The following is a 12,098-nucleotide window of genomic DNA, read 5'->3' on the forward strand; positions in this document are numbered from 1 at the left end:
CGCCCATTTATCACAATGGACGATCCTGTGGTGGCGCTGGTCAGTGGGTGTCCTTGCTGAAATTTAATTGTTGCATTTGGCCAGGGACAGGAAGTGCGTTAGTTGATGGCCAGACACCTGCTTAGCTGGCACTTCATCTATCCTGTGAAATCCCCCCAGCTTCTTCCTTCCCCTCCTCTTCTCGCCCTGCGACTGGATTTTGGTCCTGACTCCCTGGTTCAATCAACTGGCAATTTTTTGTGCACTACTGCTTCTTCTGATGCTGCTGCATCAGAGCTGCTGCTGCTGCTGCTGCTGCTGCTGGTGCTGAAGGGACTTTCGGGCAAAATGAAACTGCCAAGAATATATCCCCTCGTTAAATATTACACATCAACAGCAGAAGCTGTTTCAGCTTCTGGTTCAGCTTCCTGCTGCTGCTGCTGCTGCTGCTGCTACTGCAGCAGCTTTCACAGCAATGAAAACAACGCGAATCGTTTTTATTAAAAATTTCATTTTCATTTGCAAAAGCGAAAATGTGGCAAATATGAAATATGAGCAATAAATGGGCGAACGTCCATCAAAGTCCTTGAACTGCGCTTCTTCCATTCGGCGAGTGCTACTGGACACCACTTGCAATAATGCTCTTTTGCCGCAGGCCAAAAAAATACCAGTAAAATATATATAAAAACCATAATAAAGACAAATAAGCGTCCGAGTTCGAAGAATTAAAATAACGCAGACCAGTCGAAGAAAAATATGCGAAAGCCAAGGCAAGCGGAAGTGGAGCAAAGAAAACATAGCCGAGAAAATTTATTAAGGGCAGCAGGAAATGCCCTTTCCCAGCATTCAGCGAAATGCTCGAAATGAAATGGCCAAAAATCGAAACGGATACACCGGAAACAAGCTAAGGATATCAACACACGGCAAAAAAAAACCTGCGATTTACTTACCAATTAAAATCAATCAATATGTAATCATACACATTTACCCTGAATATAATAATTTGTACTTAATTCGCAATTTCTACCCAAAAGTTATACACCCCAGATAAGCGATCTTTTTTCAAGTATGCGCTCTGTGAAGTTTTTAACACATTAATTGCCGGACTTTCTGGACGGCATTCGCTGGAGTGTTGGCCCAGTCAAAATGTCGGCTGCCAAAGTAATATGGCAGAACAATTTTTTGATTAATTTAGAGCCGCGGGCACGGGCTCGCTTTCCGCCGTTCACGCACACACGCTCACGTGGGGAAAAGCGGCAAGGGTGAAAGCGGGGAAAACTCGAGTGAGCTCGAAGCGCCAAGCACCGCACTCTTTGCGCAATTAGCCCCACAATGGCCGAGCGCGTCGAGTGAGTAGCTCACTGAAAACTGCCTGGCAGTGTGGAAAACTGGCTGGCAGGACGTCGCCAACAGGTAGCAGCCAATGCCAATGCCACTGCCACTGGAACTGGAACTGGCAGCTTGCAGGTGCGACACGCGGCCAAAACCCAAACGCAGGGAACATACTCGGCAGCACTTAAAATTTAAAGCATTTCGAGTGTAATTGCGCGGTTGCCGTTAACGAGCCGCTTGTTAAAGTCCAGCGATGCCAAAAAAACAGAGAGGAAGTCAGCGCTGTCAAGCCGAAGATTGTATACCCTAGCAGTGCATATATATTCCACAGACCACTCTATTATCAAAAATAAACAACTAATTCTATATTGTCATTAATATACTTTCTTGAAAGCTATAAAAAGAAGCGAGCAAGTGGAGGATAATTAGCTGGACAACAAAGAGGAAAGCAAAGTTAATTGCTGAACTTATTAGTAATGAATTTATCCTAATGGTGTAAGCGCTTTATTAATTTCTTGCATTTCCAGAAAAGGTTTTGAGTTAGTTTTCATGCATCAATCAGTAATGCCAAGTAAGCCAAAATACGCAATGCCTCTTTTTGTTAACAACTTAAATAATAAAACATTCATTTGTGGCTCGGATTCGATTTGATATTAAGCTACAACATTAAAATTAATATGACTATTAAGCTACTGAGCTACCATACCCACCTAAAGGGCATTAAAAGGCAGAAAATTGTTCGGCACAGCGCTTGAGGAAAAGGCAGACAATGTTTTAACCCCGTAGAACGGCACTCGTGATGATGAAGACGCAGATAAAGCTGGAGGATTGGTTTTGAGCGGGAATGGCGGAATCTGTACCGACGAGGATGCTCCGCGGAAAATGAAGGACTTATGCAACTGGTGCGTAAAGTGCATCCGACCAGGACCTGCATCATCATCCGAAAGAGCCGCAGAGTTCGACGCCGTAATGCCGCGCTGGCTAAAAGTGACCAGCGACATGGCCATTATAGAACTCGATTCCTGGCCAAGGCTTATTCTTACGCTATTGTTGATGTTGCTGCCGCTGCGTTCCTGCCACGGCATTAATTAACATTTCAATGGACGACCGCAGTGAAAGAATAATTTCGCTGCATTTAACTGAACGACCTTAAAGTGCTCTGGAAAATGGTAACCGCCGAGTGGAAAGAGGTGGAAAGAGGTGGAAAGCGGTGGAAGCCGACAGGCGTTTTTCTGCGCATAATTCAACTTTTGTGGGGTGAGCAGCAGGGCCCATGGCATACAATTCGAGGCATTTTGGCCAGAAATGTGCAGGTCCAGCGCAAATGAATGAAGGCCGTCTGTCTGTGACCCACCGCTGCGTAATTTACGGACAATTCACATATGAAAGCCACAAAAATCCGATTTTTGCAGGCGTAAGAGACAACATCTGGCCAAATTAATCGCAAATTGGAGCGGCTAATTGACACCTGGCCATAAAACCAGGCCCCAAGGCAATCGGTCAGTCAGCAAAGTGGCCACAAGACCGCAGCCTAAACAAACAAAACGGCCCACAATCCACCAAGAGATGTATAAAAAGCACAAAAAAATAAAAAAAAAAACAAAAATAACGTTAACAATGTGCAGCAGCCGGCTCAAAAGGGTGCAAATGGAAAATAAACAAGGTTTATACAGAATCAACATGCGCTAAAGGCGGATTTAATCGGGGGATGCTGTACTACGTTTTTATTTTAAAGGTTTCTCCTGATTGATAGCCACATTGATAGATGGCCCACTGGAGGAGTCATTTCATTTTACTGCGGCCAGTGGAGTAATTAATATTTACCTCTCCCATTGTTGGGCCTTTTTTCCCCTCCCCCCCGGCTTTCTTCGCCTTTCCACTTAGCCGAGCTTTTCCTTTTTTCTCCAACTTACAAATTACGCACTAATTAAGCAGCTTTCGCCAACTGCCATTTTTCAAAGTCATTCGCGCACTCAACAAGGCCTGGACTTGGGTTAGTTGGGTTCCGCATCCTTATTTCGTCCCTGAATTCGAATCAGTCGCTCTCACCTCAGTTTGTTGTTCGTTGGGTTGGCAGCGCACTAGGCGGCAAAAGTTAATGTGCATAATTAATTCGCTTTTGCACTTTGCTCGGCTCCCCGTTTTATTTGGCGGTTGCTTTTGTTTGTTGCTCCGCCCCCTCCTCAAGTCGCATAAATCAAGTCGAAGCGCAGATAGACCGCATCCAACGACAATTGCCAAGGTCGTGCCTACGAAAAGGCATCCATCATACGCCCCGTGTAACGCTTTTTAATTGCCTTTGCCATTCCTTCAGACACAGCTAAAAATTCAATTGGCATTACATCAGGCACAATAAACAACTTCATTTGCCATACTTACTGCCAGATAATTGAATAGCTTTCGGCACAAAAACCAGGGGAAAAGCCTCTGATGCTGCGGAGCTGGATTGGCATTTCAGGAAGCTCACATGCGCGACACGACTCGTCTAACATGCAAATGCCAAATTCAATAAACCGAATGGCAGGCAACAAATAGACCAAATTATTACATAGCCACACGCACACATACACGTGGCTGGCAGTGGGGTTATTGGACCGAAATGTGGGGCGTTAGGCGAGCCACCCACCGAGCGAAACCGCTGAGCTACTTAGCAAAAGCCGAAAAACCGTAGAAAAAATACCCCCCCACCCCACGCGGCGGAAAAACAAGGGAGTTTTCCGACTGAAATTGAACGACAAAAGTGCGTGCAATTGGCAGCCATATTGCGATACGTAACCAGTCGAAAGGGAAAGTCACCCCCAACCGCCCAACCACCCAAGCCACTCATCCCACCCACTAAGTGGAATATACTTCTACTTATTGCGGCCATAAGTCGCTCGGGTCGTATGCGTGATATGAGTGTAAGTTAAACAGTATGTCGCTCCCCTTCGAGATCGAGAAAATTCCGCTCGGCCCCCGGGGAGTTGTGTAATCATTTCTCGACTGACAAAACTCATTTAGAAACACCCTTGCAGCCCAAGTTGAAACTGCTTTTTTCACCAACTTAAATTTTGCCATTCACTTAGACATGGCCGAAATCGGTGCCGTTTTCCTTGCTCCTATTTGGCAGATTACTTTTGTTGTGTTTTAGCTCTCGCCTGGGTCGGGACTATTAATAAATTTCTCAGCTGGGAATTAACATTTACAGTTAGCTGACCGAACAACTTTGGCCGACAAACTTCAATTGCGTCACATTTATCAAATCGCCGGCCCCTCGAAGCTCGTCGGCCGTTTAAGCAGCCTCCTGGGATCGCAAGTCCACTCCACGAGCCTCCAATCTCTGCCAGGAATTTGTGCCTTTTTATTTTTGACTCAGCACAGAGAAATATGATGCGGGAATTCAGCGTTCAAAAAAATAAATACGATTAATTATCATATTGCTAACCATGTGCACTGTAAGCTACGAAGAAACAATGCCACTAATTGAACAAAGAAATAAGTTGGAAAAAGATTACTTATCGTGATTGTATTATATTTAGTTCTGCATGACATGTACGCTATTTTTCTGGTATTTGATCTTATATCTGTATTGTTAAATCCAAACCCTTACCCATTTCCCTCTGTGCACTGCAACGCTGGAAGCGATTTTGATTTTGGCGCTGAGTAAGTGTTTAGTTTACGGCTGCCATGTCAGAGGACCGAAGGCTTAAAGCTTTTTGCATATTTCGGCTGCTGCTGCCGCTCATAAATAATTCAAATAATTTACACGCTTACTTGAAGTCCGTGTGCCTGTGAGTGTGCGTGTGAGTGCATCGTGTGTGTTCTGGCTTGTGTGCGGGTGTGGGTGTGCCACATTATGTGGTTCATTGGTTTGGGCCAAAAACTGCAGCCAACTAGCAGCAGCAGAGCAATCAAGTACGTACGATGATGCTGCAGCTGCAGTTAACTAAACTGAACTCAACTCAACTCAACTTTCCACTACACACGCACAGGCACACGCACACACACACACACACGCACACAGCTGCACCGCACCAACATAAACAGAAACATCTATATAGGACTCTTGTTGGTTACTGCGGTTTGCATTTTCATATCGTACTCTCTAATATTTCACAACAAGTTTTGTTGTTGTCCTCGCTGGCGCATAAAAAGGCGAAGCTGCTGCGTTTTATGTTGTCACGTTGGCTTCAAGTGCCCCAAAGGGGAAATCCCCCTATTCCACCCATATATCACTACACCCCACGTCATGTACACACACACACCCACACACACACGCACCAGTTTATGGATTAAGTAAGCACAAAGAGCACAAATGAACTTTTCTTGCTCTCGCTGAATTTTGCAGTTTTAATTTTTGATTTCACTACGGACAGGAACGTTGAAGGCGAAACTTGTATGGCTGGGTTTTATGGCAACTAGGGTCCCTTTGTTACACTTAAACGTAAAAATACCACAAAAGTACAAGCAAAGTCGCAAGTATCATGTTCATCATAAGAAAGAAATATTAGAAACATAATACACATTACTCACAATAGTTTGAATGAAATTAAATATCAGTCGGAATTATGTAATAATATGCTAAAATTCAAAGGGTACATTCCAATTTGTACTGTATAAATTACTTTCAAAAACATATTACTTCCACACTTTTTGTGGCAAATGCCACAAGCCTTTGGGAATTTAGACCCAATTATGCATTTTACAGTGAACGATAAGCGAATTCCAGTAAACTTGTATGTTTGCCAAGTTGCTTCATCCGACTGCCAGTCAATTTGTGGCATTTGTATAAAATGGACGCAGCTTATGTGAAATTTATGATGTGCCAGTGCCTTATAAACCGGGCGGATTGGGGCTTAGCCATTGGCTGCATGAACATCGTGTACTCCTTTTTCCTGTTCCAATTTTGGGCGGTGGAGCTCTTCAGATCCTTCGACAGTAAGTTCTTTGTGCCCAGGAACCAACTTATAAATCTCTGAACACCGCCTAGATTATCCAATCAAGTGGGTTTTGTTGTACGGCTTCAACATGATGTTCAATGTGATCGCCATGATGAGGATAGTGAAAAGGGAAAGTATCTCGGTCTTCTACTGGATGTGCGAAACAGGTGCCCTTTTAATATTCCGAGTGCATCACATTTATTACAATGTAGATGAGTTTTGGCTGGCCCAAAGGGAGTTGTACCGTGTGTCCAACATTATAATCGATGGTGAGTTTCTTTCCGACTTCCATGCCAAAACGTAATGTGTTCTCGCAGTTTACATTGGACTGTCTATGCTGGCTATGATTTATGTAATGTGCGGCCTGCGTTTGAAGCTGGAGGGCCAGTTTCCCGAGGAGGCAATGCCTAATGATTGCAAATTCGCTCCAGAGTTAGCCAAAAAAGCTGCTCAGAAGAATGCGGACGAGTTGTCAGCAAGGGAGGAGCAGCAGTTGGCCCAACGGGAAAAACTGGAAAGCGATCGTGAAATGGTGGAATTGAATCCTATTGAAGCCACTTTAAAACTTGCTCATATGGAGGAGGAGGCATGCCTGTCCAGCCAGGAGGTAACACCCACAGCACCCGAAGAGGAAAGTTTCCCTTCCAGCATTTTCCTTATGCAAGACTTTCCCGAACCTTCAGCTCCGCCAGAAAGCAGACTTTCCATCGAGCCGGATTTCTGGTACGAGATCAATGATATAGTTGCCTCCGGCGATCAACAGAATGATTAATCATTTCCTTGTGTAGATAGCCATAAGTTTTAGATTCGCTGGCAACATAAACAATCCAAATGGAAGTAAATAACATTTTCACTTGACCCCCAAAAGTCTGACCGCAACTTTTGGCAACAAAGCCCAAAACGGAGAACAACAAACAAACAAATGGAGCAAAACTTGACTTAACTTTTCCGACGGGGCTTTGCCAGGACGGGGGTTTCCTCTGTTGGATAAGGGATTACGATCAAAGCGTTCGATTGAGTGTGTCAATAAATTCCTGCCAGTCGACCGAGTGTGGAACATTTGTCCGGCAGCGGCGATAAATAGTTGCCACACGCTTTCGTTGCCCATGAAAAATCCAAAAGAGACAGATCCCTTTTGGCCGGAAAGTTTCGTGTGAATTTAGTGCGGCTCATTAAGCCGGACAGTGTCAGTCATGTGTGTATGTTTGTCCTGCTGCCCGACCCGTGGACCAGTGGACCAGTGGACCAATGGCTTTCGGTTCAAACTTCATTAAGCTGGCGGAGGAAATTGCCGGGCCATTGTCATTCTTATTCCCATTCCCATTCCCATTCCCATGCCCAAGCCCACTCCTGATCCTAGTGCCATTCTCACTGTCACTGCAGTAGACTTCGTTTAATAATGGCCTGCCGGGCATTTGTCAACGGGATGCTTTGGGAGCCAGGCTTTAAATGAGCGCGCTCATTAAGAAAATTAATGTTTGGGATTCATTAAAAGTGTCAAAGTGCGCACATTAAAATTATATAAAACGCCGGGGCGGAGTGACGCCTGTAAGAAACGAAGCGAACTGTTGTCTCGCCTGTTGTCGATTTTATTAACAAAACAAAGCATTAAAGGCGCATAAAATGTTGACATAGCACCGCGGCTTTCTTCCTGGCTCCTCATAAAACCGTCTCATATTGACAGCTCAAGGACTTACGCACACAGCGAGCCCTGCATGTGTGTATTGTATGTACTATACGCACACATATCGTGTGTCCTGTCGCAGCATCTCATAAAACTAAACCGCAATTCATCAGTAAATTCCTTTCTACTCTCGTGCTATGGCGTTATTTTCTTTTTTTTGGTCAGCCCGTTTGCCGGAGAATATGCTACAATTTTATGCGTCTCGTAAAATGCGAAAAAATTGTTTTTATTATAATTATTATGTTAAGCATGGTGACGAAGCAAGTTTATTGCACTCGCCATAAAAGTGGCTACCTCGATGAAGTGATGATGCTGTCAAACCTTAGTTGCTCTTCGGTTTTCCCCCATCCAAAACTTGCTGCTGCTGCTTATCTGGGTGCCATTTATAATGGCAAATTATTTGAGATTTTCGCTTAACTTTTTGCCATTTGAAACAATGACACACGCTTTGCGGAAAGTCAACAACCTTAGCCTGTGCAGTTTGCAGTTTGCATTGCGTCCTTGCAATATCCCGCTGTCATTTTGCACTGTGAGAAATTTTTAGAAATAGAATCTGCATTATATTATAGTGTTATATCCCAACGCATGCATTCCAAACCTAGTTGAAGACGATCGGTAATACAAGATGGTGTGGTTTTTCGCTGCGTGTATGGACACAACTCGAAGGGGCCGCATGTCACGCACTGGAAAATGCTTAACGCTCCCCAGCACCCACGCATAAGTTCGATCCGGGAAAGGGGGTCCACACAATGGGAGTTTTACGTGCTGGCTGCTCCGAAGGACGTCGCGTGTACGTTTAAAGTTTCTGGCTCATTAGTATGGTGCTTAAAAATATAAAATGTGTGCCCTCGAGTTGGGCAACGCAAAAGCAGCAAGATTGTTAGTTGAGCGCACATTAAGATAGTTGCGGTCATAGAAATACATTGCAATCCCTGTGGTTCTGGCCACAAGATGTGGCAGCTTCAATCAGGGCCCACGCGTCGTATGCGCAATGGCCAAGCAATTGCAAGAATCAATGTTTTATTGTTGAACAAATACGGTGAGCAGGACTCGAAGCCTCAAAGCCGCAAGCCACAAAAGTCAGGAAAGAGCAGGAAACCCGGGGAAAACCGGGGAAACCCGAGCAGGCAAATAAATGAAGGCCGTAATTATTGGCAAGGAAAATACTGACGCCGGAACGGGGCCAAAATGTCACGTACTGGCAATAAACCGCTGCTAATTTACGATGCTGCTCGGACTGCCTCTGCTCCTGATCCTGGCCAAAGTCCGAGTCCTGGCTCGCGTCCTGTTCCTGCTGCTCCTCGGCAGCCAACAAAAGGCGAAACAGCGGAAGTCAAAAGGCAAACGCCTAAGCAGTTTGGCCAACTCCAAGAACTCCGGAATGTTGCGCATTACGGTCGCTGCATAGAAATGGCCATCAAATTGACGACGGCAACGAAGGGCGAACCTATCGAAACTGCCAATAACCAGGACAAAGGCCTAATGCGCATTAGCCGCCCTGGAACGTGCATTAGATATATTAAAATCGGAGCTGGACCAAGCCAAGGACCTGTGGTCCCTGCATTGTTCGCCATTGCGTTTTGTTTGCATCCATTAGCGGGAAACGCACTGGTGCAGAAAACCGTGGTCCGAGGATTTTCCCATTTTCCTCGCGTTTAGTTTCCAAAAAAAAATAATTGCGTTGCCTACGCGTCGAAACTCAACAGGCAGCAAAGAGCGCTGGGCGAAGAACGGATTTTCGAGTTCGAAAAACGTTTTCTCTTAAATGGAGACTTGCCAGAATTGGCGTATAAGAGAGCATTCCAAGGCGCCTGCGTCGGCGGGGGCAAAAGTCTACAGGAAAATCAGCTGCTTTTCGGCGATTCCGTCTACTTCAAAACGGCCACATTGAAGCAGTTTGTCAATAGTTACGCTGAAGACGCGACGCGTCTGCCGAAACGTTTAAGGAAAAGCGCCGAGCATAAAATCTGAAAATTATTCAAATAACTCATATTCGAAACAAACAACGCCGAAGACTGAAAGCCGTAATCAAAACACTGAACTCTGAATGCTAAAACGGGTATTAAAAGCTGTTTAAATGTTAAGCCAAGTCCTTGCAAACGCGAGTTATTACTAACCATTTTAATCCGTCTAATTGAATAACCAAGACCCGCATAATTAGCGGGCGACCGAGAACAAAAAACCGAGACTGAGTACTAAATGTAAAAAAGATAAATACAAATCAACCGTAGGCGCGCACACAAACAACGCCGAGCGGAAGCTGTGTGTGTGTGTGCCTGTGTGTGTGAGTGTCTGTGAGAGGTGCTCAGAAGCTGGGGAACATCATAATCATCTCCATCAGCTGGAGCAGCTTCATCTTCACATCCTGGTGGTCGCCACTGCTGTCGTCATCGTTGTCACATCCCGGCATAAATATTTATGTTGACGAATCTACCTGCGGCAGAGCGTCGCTAATGAAGCGGGCGAAATGAAAATAAAAGGACATAATTATGCTTATGTGTGAGTATAATGAATACGAATTTCACTCCACAAGGCCAGCAGCAGGGAACTACCAACAAAAGCTACGAGTGCACTTTGTTCAACGAAAATCGCTGGGGGGAATTTTGTGCATTTTCGTTTGTTTGTGCTTTCCGTTACGGTTGAATGTCTAGGACTTCTCTTTTTATTTATTTTCAGCTTCTGTCCAGGTGGTTTTTTCCCCTCCTCCTCGATTGCACTTTTCATTTGGGTGTGGGGCGTTTGATTAGTACCGAACTCAACCAAGTTCCCAGCAATTGAGTGCAATTAGGCAACTGCATTAGAGGAAACTTTCCGCCGGCAAGTTGGTAACTTGAGTGCAAATTGCTGTCGTCCAATCATCTTCATAAAGTTGGCAGCCATGAACCCGCTGTCTTTGTTTGGCAGCCAATCCATTGTTTCCACTCAGTCGCTAACTGAGTTATGACCCCATTCGGTTTGTTCGTACCCACACAGACAGACAGACAGACATATGTGTGCACCACCACCACCACCACCTCCACCCCTCTGCTAATTGATATATTGTACGAGTCATTCTGGTGATCATGGCCAAAAGACTGCTAAAAGATTACGCTGACACAAGTGGAAAAGAAAGGGCGCTGCCAGCAGCAGACATTCAGCAGAACTTTTTGTATATTTATTAGAGTATGAATTAATTCAAGGGTGTGTGGTGTGTGGTGTGTGTGTGGGGAAAGAGTTAGGCCTTCGAGGCATATTCTGAATCAGATTCGTTGAATGGCAAGGGGCGGGAGGAGGCAAGGCAACCGCAGCCCGACGCGATTTTCCTTTTTCTCCTTGATTTTTTCGACTATTCCCTAGAGGGAATTTTGTTGCAAACGTTAGCACATCTTTTTTCACTCCACCCACTGTGTATGGCGAATGTAATTCATGTACACGACCTTGTTACACAACACAAAAAAAAAAGAATAGAGAAATGAATGGGTCTGTGAGTCTCGCTTTCATAATTAAAATGCAGAAAGATGTGGTCCAGGGTGGCGACCTCAAGATACCCAGCCAAATAACCAGAGGGAACCATTTATGCTTTGGCTTGATTGGTTTTTCATAAGCAATGCATAGACAGAGGCTTTACTCAACTAGGTGTTTTAAATACATCGCATTCAGCATACTTTAAGGCTGCACAATATATAGGGTTTTGGATGTGAGCCTTGAACTCCGAGCCGCACAAACATTTATGGTGCTTTTATTATTAGCAACTTAAGCTGGCGTGCCAAGAAATCCTCTGAAAAGGATGACGATTACCTTGACTATGAAAATATTTCTCACACATGAGCTGCTCGAGCGCATCGCACAGCCCTCCTTCCGTTTCCGGTGCCTCCCATTAACGTTTTAGTCTGCGGAAAAAGGCAAAACCGAAAGGCAGCCACTATTTTCAGCGAGGGTTGGGCGAAGCGTTCCCGCGAATTCGACTGCAAACGGAGATGGAGACTTCCGCCCGACTGCAATCCATCGAGCTGCCTTCGCAGCCGTTCAGGTGTTGGTGTGGGTGTTGACCCGAGGGTTCGCCTCAGACTGGTTAACTGCCTTCACCTGGGAGCACACCTTGACACAGACAAAGGTCAGGGCAGATGTGTTGGGCGCCACAAAGGCCAAGTGGCATCCACACCCCAGCCACGACTAGCCTTAAGTGAATTAAACAGGAATGCAGA

General features: G+C 45.1%; 1 protein-coding gene across 1 annotated transcript; it reads left to right on the plus strand.

Moving 5' to 3' along the window:
* The first annotated feature begins 6,083 nt into the window (after positions 1-6,083).
* LOC6547134 lies at positions 6,084-7,002 on the plus strand. The gene is made up of 3 exons (XM_001974732.3): positions 6,084-6,228; positions 6,281-6,499; positions 6,548-7,002. The coding sequence occupies exons 1-3, from the start codon at positions 6,084-6,086 to the stop codon at positions 7,000-7,002; spliced, it is 819 nt and encodes a 272-aa protein (XP_001974768.1).
* The last annotated feature ends 5,096 nt before the right edge of the window (positions 7,003-12,098 follow it).

This window comes from Drosophila erecta, unplaced genomic scaffold (assembly GCF_003286155.1).
Source record: "Drosophila erecta strain 14021-0224.00,06,07 unplaced genomic scaffold, DereRS2 tig00000092-arrow-pilon, whole genome shotgun sequence".
In the NCBI taxonomy this organism is placed as follows: Eukaryota; Metazoa; Arthropoda; class Insecta; order Diptera; family Drosophilidae; genus Drosophila; species Drosophila erecta.